This window comes from Clarias gariepinus, chromosome 10 (genome assembly GCF_024256425.1).
Source record: "Clarias gariepinus isolate MV-2021 ecotype Netherlands chromosome 10, CGAR_prim_01v2, whole genome shotgun sequence".
In the NCBI taxonomy this organism is placed as follows: domain Eukaryota; kingdom Metazoa; phylum Chordata; class Actinopteri; order Siluriformes; family Clariidae; genus Clarias; species Clarias gariepinus.
The window spans coordinates 25,747,125-25,760,934 of NC_071109.1; the positions used below are offsets into that span (position 1 = coordinate 25,747,125).

Below are 13,810 nucleotides of genomic sequence, written 5' to 3' on the forward strand. Positions count from 1 at the left end.
TGGTAATATTTTCCCGTTTTAAGGTTCAAAGGACTAGAAAGATGGCAGCCCAAATCTTCCCTTTTGGCCAGGTGGTGTCAATAACTATGTTGCGAATATAAAGAGCAATCACAGACGCACACTGATGGAAGGAATAAGATTGTATAGGATAGTTAGATTGTTTGGCCTAGCTAGCCTAATAAGAGTGTATAATATTTCGGCCTACCAAACACCTTTGTTTTTTTGGAATCTAGACAAAGTTAATAATTATGTAAATGAGCAGCTCAGTTTTTAAAATGGATTTCTGAAGCATTCTAAACTTAAAGATCCCATATTTTAAATGAATAGAAGTTAAAAAAAGGTCTCAGAACTCCCCAAAGTGTGTTAATGCGCCAGTTAAAAATCCCCCCTAGATAATGTATGATTGTACCTCAAACACCCCTCCAAATGTACATTTTTAGAGTCTATATAAATAAGCTACTGCTAAACCACACCGCACCAGAGGATAGCAGCACTAAGTAAAAACCCAAGGGTGTCTTCTTTAACGAGGTCACAATAGGGGAAAAATCTTATTGGCTTGTTTAAGCCCAAGCAAGTAGAAAAAAATTAGACCCATCTGTATGCCTAATATAGACTAAAAAGTGTATTTTACATAATATTGTTAGTCAGTTGCTCGCTCCTGTCGAGGTATCATCACCTTTCGATGCAGCCCTTCTGTTTTATCTGGTCCTGGTACCAGCACTGCAACCAATGGCTGGGGTTCAAACACAGGCCTTCTGTATGGCAGGCAAGAAACCTATCACTGAGCCACCAATGCCCTAAATACGTTTACATAACTTTTACATAATTACATACTATGAAAAATTTGAAAAAATGGCTTTAAAAAACACAAGTGTCCATTAGACAAACTATCTGCCAGTCCAACTACAAGAGGGATTCAAATCTAACTGGGACTTCATGAATGAAGGCGTAAATCAGTTGACATTTACAGAAGACTTTAAGCACAGCACAGTGATGAGACTCTTTAGTTGAACAGTTAAACGGTGCCAAAGTTTTTAAAGACTCATAAATCTGTGAATGACGGTCCCTGCCGAGGTGGCTCAGAGCCCACTGTAGTCGCTCTCATGAACATTCAGCGAGTGGAATGCCTGATCTTTAAACACCGATGGATAACTTGTCGCCAGCTTGTGAAGGAAATGGACAGTATAGAAAAACCTAATAGAACTTGATGACAAACAAGGGTGGAAATGTGTATTTTTGTCTTTGGTGCAGTTCATGTTTTCCACTGTCATTTTTTCATTAGATATTTAGTTTCAGAAGAGTAAGTACATTTAACATGTACTTTTACCTTTAATCTGTATCATCATCATTAGTATTCAAGTCAGGATATCTTGCATTAAAAGCTACCGCATCAGTGCTGTAGGACGTGAGCAGGCATGTTTCTAACTGGTGTATAGACTGCTACATTATTGTAGTGGCCAGCCTTTGGTCATAAGGGACTGTGGTAGGGAACATGTGCTATGCACAGAGGGAAAAGTGACTGAAGCCTTTCACACGTAGCCTATAAGTGTGGGATGAACAAATATAGACTACATACACTTTTAAATAGCCACAACACATTCCACACGTACACTACCATTCAAAAGTTTGGACGCACCTTCTAATTCCATGGTATTTCATGGTTTTTATTATTATTTTCCCCTACATTGTAAAGCAATGCTGAAGGTGTGCAAAATATGCAATAATCTCCTTCGAACAGATCTATCTGCTAATTATGCTCTGTAAAGCCTTCAGAACGGCTGAACGGCATAAAAAGCTGGTATTGTCAGTAAGTCATTCCAAGTTCATCATTCAACAGCCATGAACACATGATGTCACTCAACGGACGAGCAGCGCCACCTGGCCATGGCATGCCTTAGGGTTGGTGGCAGGCAGTCAGATGTTGCTTGTGAACTTGGTGTGTCTCAAAGTGTCATCAGCAGACTTGCATTAAGACACAGAACTACTGGCAGAGTTCATGACAGACCCAGGAGTGGAGCCCCACGAGTGACAGACTGCAACGATGACCAGTACCTAAGGACCTATGCACTCAGACATTGTTATGCAACTGCCACACAACTGCAGGCCCGTTTAACGAGATGCGAGGGGTACTAGGGTTTCCAGACAAACCATTCGCAACCGCCTTTGACTTGAATCCAAGAAGACTGTTGCAGGTGACTCCACTGACACCAAGACACCGCCGTGAATGTTTGCAGTGGGCTCAAGACCATGTGACCTGGACAATGCAGCAGTGGTCTACCGTCCTGTACACAGAAATGATTGTCGTCAGCGTTGCTGGAGAAGGCGAGGTGAGCGATACGCTGAGGTCAACATGGTCCCCAGGGTTTGCTTTGGTGGGGGAGGTACAACAGTCTGGGCAGGCATCACCAGTCAGCGCAAAACAGATTTGGTTATCGTACATGGCTCAGTCACTGCACGTTCTTACCTCAGAGACATCATTGAACCCATCATCATCCCCCAATTCCGCCAGCACACTTCTGTTCATGGATGATAATGCTTCACCACATCGTGGCAGAATTGTCACAGCTCGACTTCAGGAAGTTGGAGTGCCTCATATGGTATGGCCATCAATGTCTCCTAACCTGAACCTCATAGAGCACGTCTGGAACCAGTTGAAGCAGAGACTGGATGATCGTACCCCACCCCAATGTGAACTAAAAGAACTGCGTTGTAGCACTTGTGGAGTGGAACGCATTGCCTCAGAACAACATCATGAGGCTAGTGAGGAGCATGAGACGTCGCTGTCACTTTGTCATTGCAGCAAATGGTGGAAACACCCGCTACTGACATTGACAATTATTGACCATTTTTAATGAAAATGGTGTTTCTTCTCATACATTATTAGTAATATCAAAGGGAACTTTTAACTTATTACATTTAACTTCAGAGTCACCTGTAACTTTCTTTGTTTTTGTTCAGTGATTTATTTTTTACATTCTCCAACATGAAATATTGAAATAATATTAAATACTGAAATAATAGTAATTATGTAACAACAACACCAACACTCAGATGTTATTTTAAGACATAGAGGTCAGCCTTTCTGGAACAGTTTTTGCAACAAAAGTATTGTCAAAATTATTGCATATTTTGGATGCCATCATCATTGTTTTTCCAATGTAGAAAAATTTAAAATGTCCATGGAGTTAGAAAGTGATCCCAAACATTTAAGTGGTAGTATATACATTTACAGTATATATATATATATATATATAAGAGACCACTGCAAAATAATAATTTTCTTATGTTTTTTCTTACTGGTGCATGTATTGATGAGATGAACAGTTTTGTTTAATTTTTTTGTGAACTGCTGACAATATTACTTCTAAATTCGGAATATAGTGGAACCTCGGATTGTGAGTAACGCGGTTCGTCAGTGTCCGTAAGACGAGCAAAGATTTTTGCACGCATATTGGAGAAGTTTTCTTATTTTTCCCAGAGTGTGTATATATATACAGTACATAGTGTGTGTGTGTGTGTGTGTGTGTTTATACACTAGAGGTTTGCCTGCGGTTTTGCCAACCTGAAGATCCTGATCCTGCATACTACAATTACTTGTGAATAAAGTGTGCGGTCAAGTCTCACTGCCGTTCCGCACGCTGATCCAATGTTTCAGCAGCCGCTACTTCTGCCTGTCGTATGCATCGTCGGTGTAAACATGTCGCAGTGTCATAATGGATATTCTCACGATATGGCACAATAATTGATGATGACGCTGCATACTGTTACTTTTCCGCGGCCAGACCTCAGACCTCTATAGCGGGCGTTCTGTGGTATCTGGCACAAAGATGTTGGCCGCAGATACTTTAAGTTGTGCAATAGGGCTTTTATGGATTGTCCAGCACATACTCCAGATGCCTGGCCATATGTATATCTGGCAAATTTGGAGACCAAGTCAACCAAGTTTGTTTAGTGTTTTAGTGTGCATCTTAAATGGCAGAACATCACACCAGCTCTGTAGTGTTTCTCCTTTTCAAGTAAGTAGGGTATGCTCTACATGATGTAAATTACAACATTATTCATCAAATCAGGCCATCTTTTTCCATTTCTCATGCTCATTTGTCAGTTATATGTACTTTTGGCAGTGGGAATTCTGATCACTCTGTGGCTATTCAACTTGATACACACCAAGTTGTAATGCACGTTGTGTTCTGTCACCTTTCTATCAAAGCCAGCATTAAATTACTTTACCAATTTGTGCAAATAGACCAGATGGTCCAGGCTTCGCTCACCATGGGCATCAATAAGCCTTGGGCGTTCATCACCCTGTATTCTTTGCTTGATGTATAGGCCATTAATAGCTTCGATGTAGGCCTTCAAAAATGCCTTTTTTTGTCCAGGCAGGGGATTTCTGTCATATATATTCATTTAAAACACATCTTGATTTTCAAATAAACACAAATAACACTATAATTTTGATTAAAATGGTGTAATATTTGTTACTGGTCCATTTATTCATTTTCTATACCTGATGCCTGGAGACTTTGGACACGAGGCAACATACACAATGGACAGGGTGCCAATTCATGCACACATTGACACAGAACATGTCCTTGGACAATTGGGAACGCAAATTAGCCTATTTGGCATGATTGTGGAAGGAAACTGGAGTACCTGGAGGAGACCCGCCAAATTTCATCTACACAGACTAGCGACAGTACTCAAATCCTCAACCCTTGAGGTAAGGGGGCCACAGTGCTAACCATTACACCATTGCACCACCTCCAAATATAATTCAAATCATATGAATATAAAGAATGTTTCTTGTTGTTCTCACTTTCTGATGAATAAAGGTTAATGTTTTTCATTGTAGAAAGGCAAAATTGTTCATGTTGCATGAAAGCAACATATTACCATAGATTAATGATCATAATCCCTCATCGTTTCAACACGGACAACATGATTGTCAGGGGGTCTCCTGTTCACTCCTTAGCACAAGTTCCTGTTCTCCAGTAAGTCGATTAGCTACAGTTAATTGTCTCCAGGTGTGAATGGGTGTATAAATGTGTGTGTCTTTATGGTACCTTGTGATGGACTGGTGTGAGATCAAGAGTGTGTTTCTTCCTCAAAGATAGGCTTCTGGGCTCCTATTCACAAAGCTTCTTAAGCCTAAAAGTTGCTCCTAGTGACGAAATTCTAAGAAGATTCTCAGAATTATGACATTTTCTTAGAATTTCCCCTAAATATAGGACAAAATCTTAATAAATATAAAAATGATTCACAAAACATCTTAGCCCTAAAAAAAGCTCCTAAGTTAAAAAAAAAAAAGTTAAAAGTAGAAAGGAGGAATTTTAAGAGGCTTAAGTGTTTCTGTAGCAGAGGACAAAATGGCGGAAAAGAAAAAATATTCTCCAAACACTGAACGTAAAGCTAAACGTAAACACTGCTCTTCTGTCTAATTTGGATTTCTCACCATGTAATTTAGTAAAAGGTGAGCCATTCTGCTCCCATCAATCTGAAATAGATTACAAGTAATAAAATCAGTATGGTTAATAAATATAAGAACTTAAATATAGTAGCTACTTTTATTTTAAAAGTAGACACATTTTCAACATTTGGCTGTTTTAAACCACTTTCTATTTAGCCTATAACAGAAACTTTGCATAAAGTAGCCTGTAGTCATGATTATACAATGTCTTTATACAAACATTATGATTTTACTGTCTGTTCTATTATCATATATTCTATGTTCACTAAGAGCCCATTTTAAGACCTTTACAGTTTTTTTATTAACCAATCACAGTCCTTGAATTGCTGCGTCACTCAACAGGGTCAGCCACACCCCCTCACTAAGATAAAGGTTTTTGTACTTTTCTTCCTCAGAGTTGCTCTAAGAAGTTTCCTAAATCACTTTTAGTCTAGGACTCCCAGCTAGGACTTTTTATGCTAAGATGCGAGCTCTCAGAGAATTTTTTAAAGCTTTGTATACGGGCCCTGATCGATCATCAGTCTGTGTAGTATAAAGTGCTGACTGTAACTCTGAGTGAGTGAGGGAGTGAGTGAGTGAGGGAGTGGGAACACAATGTCTTGTCCAGTTTGGGTCTTTGCTGACTTGCCTTTTGAACTCTCTCTCTCCTGGTCGTTATTACATTCCAGCATTATGATTCTAGTCCATTCGGTGCAGGGTGACAGAATTGCCATTGAGGTGCTAAGTGGAAAACTGCTAAGCTTTAAGTACCTCTGCACTACTTTTGTTTGGAATATCTTTATTGTGAAGCAATTAGGTGTTACAAAGTTGTTGTCTCACAGGGCATTCCTGTATAATTCCTCATATTTAAAAGCTCAAACAGAAAATTCTCTGTACAAGCCTTAATCGAAAGTCAAATTAATTAAAACTAATCTCAGGAATTAGTCATAATTACAAATAGTAGGTATAGTAATTAATATTATAAACTATTTATAAGCAAAATCAGTTTTAGCTTCAGTTGTCCCCAGGGCTGATCAAAATTGTCCAGTCTGCCCTCTGTAATATAACAAATTCTCCCCAAAGTGTTTCGTACAATGTTGTTATCCAAAGTTCAAAAGAAGATTCCTATTTCTTTTTCCAAAATATCAGAATAAGTTTCTTTGCATTACCAAGAACATAGGATAACTGCTGCTGCTGCGTACTCTGTCGTTTGTTTTTTATTTGTCAGATGTGCCCAGGATAACCATGAGAGTATCTGGGTTTATTTAGGTTTGATTTATTTCGGTTTCAATGTGAATATTGCAACCGAAATAAATCTACTTCTCGTTGTTTACATTTCTTACAGATTGGTAACCTTTCTGGCAAGATTTTATGCAGCTTTGTCATAGAATTATACATCCGGTGCAAGATTTTCAATTGATTTTTATTCATAGCGTTGATAAAGCATGTAATAATGTATCCTAAAATCTCATCCCATGTATCTTCTGGTATTCCCGTTCTAAAGCTTTTTTCCCACTTCAACTTTATATCTACCTGTCTAACGTCTTGTAGTATGTTGTTGGTCTTTTGGCCGCTTCCGGCAAAGAGTCGCCACAGTGGACCATCCGGTCCACACATACAAGCTTGGCACAGATTTTGATGCTCACATAACCATTGTAGGCACTTTCGGCAATAGAAAAAGGGGCACGGGCACCCTGACCAGTCTGCAGCTACACAGCACTATACACAACAAATTGCAATGCACTGTGTTCTGACGTGTTTCTATCAGAACCAGCTTTAACTTTCTCAGCAATTTGCCCTACAGTAGCTTTTCTATTAGACTGGACTTCACAGGCCAGCATTTGCTCCTCACTTGCATCAGTACGCTCTGGCCATCCATGACCATGTCGCTGGATCACCAGTTTTCCCTCCTTAGATCACTTTTGGTAGGCCTTGACCACTAAAGACTGGGAACATTCCACAAGAACTGCAGTTTTGTAGTTGGTCTGATCCAATCATCTAGCCATGACAATTTGGCCCTTGTAAAAGTCATTTAAATCCTTATGCGTCCCCATTTTTTCTTCTTCCAATACATCCAACTTTAGGGCCAAAATTCTAATTTGCTTTCTTACCAGTCAGTGATCATACTGTTATTGCTGATCTATTTATTTATTATTATTATTATTATTTTTTTTTTTTACATTATTCTGCTTCCTACACTAACTGACCAAACAGTTGTTGTGGCCCATTCATGCTCCCAGAATTACTCTTTAACAGGTTGAGCTGTGGAATATACCTGCACTATCAGGGATGTAAAGAAACCTCATTGATGTGTTAACCTGGTTACAACCTGAATGACCAGGTTAACACATCGATTGATTTTTTCCTTTTTGTATAGCTTTTATATCCTAGACCTGACCAACTGAAACAACCCCAGATCATGACACTGCCTCCAGAGGTTTGTACAGGAGCCACAATGCATGATGGGTGCATGGCTTTATCCACTGCTCCAAAGTCCATCTTTATGCTCCCCAGCAACGTAAAGCATGCTTAAAACTGTTTAGAATTCGGAAATGCTTCTACTTTCATGATTAAACATAGCGGTGATTTCTACTGTCAATTTTTTTTACGGTCCAGCTTCATCAAACACAGACGCAGTGACCTGAGTTCATGTTCATTTCTGACATATTTTTTCTGACATTTCCTCTGTTATGCTGACGGTTCAGCAAAATCCTTCCAGGTTTTAATAATGTGTCACACTAAACTTAAGTCAATTCCAAAAATTTTGAAAAAGCTGCTTAGGCCTGCCTGAAAAGGTCACATTGTTTTGGTCAAGTGTTATTTTGTAAATCAGGTTTACGGTAATTAACATCACAGTGGAGTACAAAGGCTTTATAGATTGGCTGGCTCGCACATTGACCCCATCTGTTCTATAAGATTCTGGGATTATATAATGCGTAACTAGAGATGGGTGATAGAATTGGCAAAGAGGTGTGACTCTAAAGAGTGTGTTAGCTAACAGATATAAGAGTCTTTTCATATTATCTAGTTCATGAGAGAACACTCAGCAGAAATAATATATTAATATAATACATATTTTTCGTATTATTTTGGTCTAAGACTTGAATATTTTAAAACTACACAATAAACACACAATAAAATAAACACGTCATTTTTTTAAAAATGGCAAAAATGATTTATTTGTAGGATTCCCAATAACGATTGAGGTAACGTTCACTGCAAACTTTTTTCTTTTAACATTTGTTCACAGAAAATCTCAGGTGTTTCAGATCCATCAGGCTTCCCAGGAGAAAAGCGAATACACTCAACAAGACAACAAAGACGAGAAATGTCATGCAGTTTTCACCCGTCTTCCTCTGTCCCTCTTTCTTCCTGTGACAGTGCTATCTGAAGCATACACAATCTCAAGTCATTGTTTCAGGAAGGCTCTCTAATCACCATGACCGAACAGCTGTGTCTCCAAGATAAGTGTCATGGACCTTTTAAGTTGATGTAAACTTCTCACAGGTTATATATCATAGTTTTTGGTTCTCATCCTAAACCTCACCAAAAAAAAAAAAAAAAAGAAAAAAAGAAAATTGAGGTTAGAAGAGATTTTTGTCCACATGTTCACGGTTGGAAAAGTGGTCTGAAGTCTCAGGTACAGTGATCATGTCCAGCAGCAGCAGCAATGGTAAGAGCTTGGTCAGTCCGTGATGGAGATCGTGAAGATTTCAGCAGTCCCTAAAAAGGGACAAATGAAAGGTCTTCTCAGCCAAACATATCCTGGGAGGCATAGGTCATGTAGAGGAAACCGTCTGCGTCTCCGTGCTGAGAGTATATTTCCGCCATGCTGGCCGTCATGGAGCACATGTTTTTTCCTGAGATCAGCAGGTACAGAGCCTGGGACGCCTCCAGTGCTATCTTACTCCTGGGATAAATACAAAGGTGGAATTAAGGCAGTTATGTATTTTAGCCTAGTATCCATTTTCATCATAGTATAATCACTGAGTTTTGTTGATATCATTTATGAGACAAGGACTTATGATCAAGCGACATAAATGTATACTGATGTCCTGACGACTTCCCTTAAACATTACATTTTAAGAAAACAGGATGTCTGTTTTGTCTCAGTAGGGGAGAATTATTGCCTGGAGTAATCACATGTCTACATTCTGCTTTTTCAGCAGTTACCGTAAAAGACCAGCATGCTAATAAGGGAGTGGTGTGAATATAGGAACTGATATAAGTGCAGGGACGTATCAGTAGACAGTAAATGTAGAACAGAGAGTAAACAGATTGGTGCTATGTACTCTGCATGCATAACAGCAACTTGCGACATGCAGCCTGTCCGCATTGTCTTATAGACTTTTCCTTTGGTTTTATAATCTGCAAACTTCAGTTCAGAGATCACTCACCTCAGCAGACACAAAAATTGCCCAATTGTGAGCTCGTGAGGGACCAAGAATTTAGTTTTGTCCAATAGAGGAAGCCGCTTCTCCCGACTGCAACGTTCAACGATAACCTTCAGGACACAGAAGTCGGTCAGAATACGTGTTGCTCAGATTGTTCAGAATTTAAGTACAAAAGCAGGAAAGGATCTTACTGGTACTTTGTTGGGGAACTTGGAGCGAATTGTGCAGACTTCATCTTTTCTCGTTGCTAGATTACAAGAAGAATTAACAGCTATGTAATATATGTGCAGAAAATAAATAACAGCTGAAACAGTCAAATCTGGTCAAAGGAAGTTCTTCCTTTGAATTGTATGTTTCTCTCGGTCGATACACTTAATCAACCATTCATTAAGACCATTATCAGGACCTTCATAATTTGGATTAGATGTGTTCAGGGAACAAGTGAACATCTGCAGAAGAACAGATGGAAGACTAGACTGGGGCTGTTTTTGAGTGAAATACCAAAAGAACATGAATTACATTCTTTCGCCCTCTATCACTGCTCTGCTTCAGTAATGTTTCCCTCTCAGGAACCTCAAGAGAATCAATCTGTCCTATCAATATCTTGTTCCGGACTCAGAGGAAAAGGTGATCCGGCCTTGACTATAGAATGCACTTCCACCTAGCATGTGGATTTCCTCTGACTCAGGGCTAAAGACACATCATTTTATTCCTGCTTTTAAATTTGAGAGCTAGTTGCATTTTTTTTTTTATCTTTCCTTTCCTTATTTCCTTTTAATCCAGCTTTTATTCTTCGTCCTTTCCATTCCATTCCATCAAATGTTTTAATTACTCCTCACGTAGAAAAATACAAGGAACTATTGGTAATTTTGCCCTTGTATCTTACCTAAGCACTTCCTCTGCTTGAAGGGCATGACTTCCATGGACTTCTCGAACGGTGCCATGTCTGTGCGGTGTAACGCAGAAGTGATGAGGAAGGGAGGCAGCGAAGTGTCCCGGCAGAAGGCACAATCAAACCCCGTCGAGCTCCTGAGGCGGATTTGCTTTTATACAGGCCTGAGACGAGGACGTGTGAAACAGGAGGAGGCAGGAAAATCAATGTGCTAAATAGTTTAGGGTCTATTGCTAGGGTAAAGGTGACTCTAATTTCTGATCTTGGCCCAGCCTCTGCTAATCTGTTACATTCTACACACTGTCAAGATGTAAACATCCCCCACACATGAACAAACACACCCCAGCACGCTTCAAGCGAGCTTCAGCAAGCATTTCAGTATAAATGTGGACACCAAACCATGACATAATGCAGGTGAATTTTAATGCAGTGATCATTATCAGAATTATTTCAGTCTCTCATACTTTGGAGGTTGCATGTTTCCATAGAAACGGATAACTCCAGTGTGTGTGTGTGTGTGTGTGTGTGAGAGAGAAAGAGAGAGAGAGAGTTACCGGGTGGTTGGATGTCTGATTGAAACCCCCCGAAATATTTTATGACAGTTCCTGGTGCTTAATGGTTAACACGCAGCTCACACAGTACATCTCATTATCTATGAGCCTTGATGTAAAAAAGCAAGCTTTTGTGCAGTAATTGCACTACTAATGTTCATGAAAGGGCAACTAATTCATGATTACAAATATTTCCATCTTGATGCCCATACAGCAAATAAATGCATCCCATAATTTGTTTATTCTTGTTATTTACTACCAATAAGATGGTAAGATAAGTAACCAATAGTAATCATGCATTGTCCTGTTTCTGTTTGAAATCTACACAAGGCATCTTGCTGCAGTTTAAGAATAGGGATAGTACGGTTTCATGGAAGGAAAAAAATAAGGAGAGATCTGGTTTTATAGGAACAAATATTTTCCCTCATCATTTGCATGTTACTGTACTTATTTTCAGATAGTTTATCATAACTATTAATATGGCCGGATTAATTCTAATTAATTAGTTAAATAAACAATTTTAAACACCATTACAGCTCCTACTTTCTTGCACACACACAAAATGCATGAGCATTTTAATTTAATTGTACAACTTATTTGCATGTATTTCTTTTTATAATCCTTGAAATTAATTCCTGTTGCACTGCTGCTAACTGTCTCCATGATACTTTAAAGAGCAAGTTACTGATTATTCATAACACCTCCGGTTGATTTAACATACCGTAGACTACAGCTGTGTAACTGGTCTCAGCCGGTCAGCGCAGGCCAGGATGAGTTTCATACACACCAGTTAGGAGCAAACATTTTTCACATGTCGGTGCCAGAGTACAATGAGTAGCCGGCGTTTTTTACAACTCTGATTAAGTAATAGCTGTTAAAATAATTTTAGGCATGCAAATGAACCATGAGTGCTGTGAAATATGTACAGGTTAAAAATGTGCACATTATATCTCTTGGGTTCTTGGAGGGTTATGAACATTAATACACACACAAAAACATTATTAATGTAATGGTATTTTAAATTATCTAAATGCAAAATATATATTGAAATATATAAATATATAAATATATATAAATATAAATATAAAATATATATATATATATAAGCTGGTATGCCCACTATTTAGTTGCTATGGTATGTTAGTAGCCTTTATGCTTGTTCGGATAAGACTATTAAGCAGTAATTGCCACTTCTAAATTTAAAATGTTAAAAGCACACAATTAAATAAAACATCTTGCAAAGCCATGGTATAAGTTAAAGTTCACAAGATTTTCGTTAATCATTTCTTTTTATCTTATCTATTCTAAATTTGATTTGAAATTCACTGAGATCTACAATACAATTTGCAAACAATAATAAATGTAACAAATGTGGTATTCATTTCCGAACATATTGTTTTATGTAGAAAGATATTCATTAATTCTTTAATTTATTCCTTTATTCATTCTCTATACTGCTTATTGAGTAAGGTATCAGGAGGACAGAATCGAACCCTCGACCCTGGAGGCCACAATGTTAACCACTACACCACTGTGCCATCTGTAAAAATATATTTCTAAATTTAAATTTTAAACTTTTTAAACTTACAAACACTTGGGATTTGCCCTCAAATATACACATATCTAGGGGAAGGGGTAGCTTAGTGGTTAAGGCGATGGAGTACAGTTCAGATGGTCCCAGGTTCAAACCTGCAGCGCCAAGTTGCCGCTGTTGGGTCCTTGAACAAGGACCTTAACTGCTTAGGTCTATAACGAGATAAAAACGTAAGTTGCGCTGGATACATATGTCTGCCAAGTGCTGTAAATATACACTATATGGCCAAATGATCACATGAGCCTTCTTCAAACTGCTGACACAAAGCACTTATTTGTAAAGTTATAACTCCCTTCACTGAAACTAAGAGTCCCAATTTCACAATTTCATTTTATTGTACATACTGTAAGAGTCCCTGACCTGTCCCTGTTCACCTCGACCTCACTGAACACCATTTGGGTTGAACTGTAACGCTGACTGAATCCATAGGCTTCTTCATTTGACATCACTGTGCCTGACCCTCACAGCCTTGCTCCAAAATCTATTTCCCAAAAGAGTGAAGGTTTTTATACCAGTGAAGGAGTTTACATGGTCTGTTTCTATGACAGTAACAGAGAGGAGGAGTAAGGTTATTATAATGGCGGAGCGCCATCTAGTGTTTAAAACCAGTCGCTGCTGTTTTTCCTTGCAGTGAGGTCTTGTTGCTAAGCATTCGTTATTTAACTGTTTTAACTTTTTGTGGAAATATTAAACAAACAAAAAAAAAAACAAGTATAATGTTAATGAAAAGTAAAAAATCTCCGCAATTGATCGTTCTTATACATAAATTTAAATTTGTATGTTTTGCGCGTCTGGTGCTTTCGAAAACTTCTCCAGCCAATCAGGGTACGAGGACTCCCACTGTGACTCCGCCCACATCACTCTTGTCCCCGCCCCTCAGCATTTGCAGTGCCATGCAACGCTTTACGCAGAACTGAACCAACCGATTCGGCA

The 13,810-nt window shown here is 38.7% G+C and overlaps 1 protein-coding gene across 1 annotated transcript; it reads right to left on the reverse strand.

The window, feature by feature from the left end:
- Positions 1-8,626: 8,626 nt before the first annotated feature.
- map1lc3cl (microtubule-associated protein 1 light chain 3 gamma, like) lies at positions 8,627-11,177 on the reverse strand. Its single transcript, XM_053506157.1, has 4 exons — positions 10,727-11,177; positions 10,032-10,087; positions 9,844-9,950; positions 8,627-9,356 (listed from the first exon to the last, which is right to left on the reverse strand). Exons 1-4 carry the CDS (start codon positions 10,782-10,784, stop codon positions 9,197-9,199), a joined length of 381 nt encoding a protein of 126 aa, XP_053362132.1. The 5' UTR covers positions 10,785-11,177; the 3' UTR covers positions 8,627-9,196.
- Positions 11,178-13,810: the final 2,633 nt, after the last annotated feature.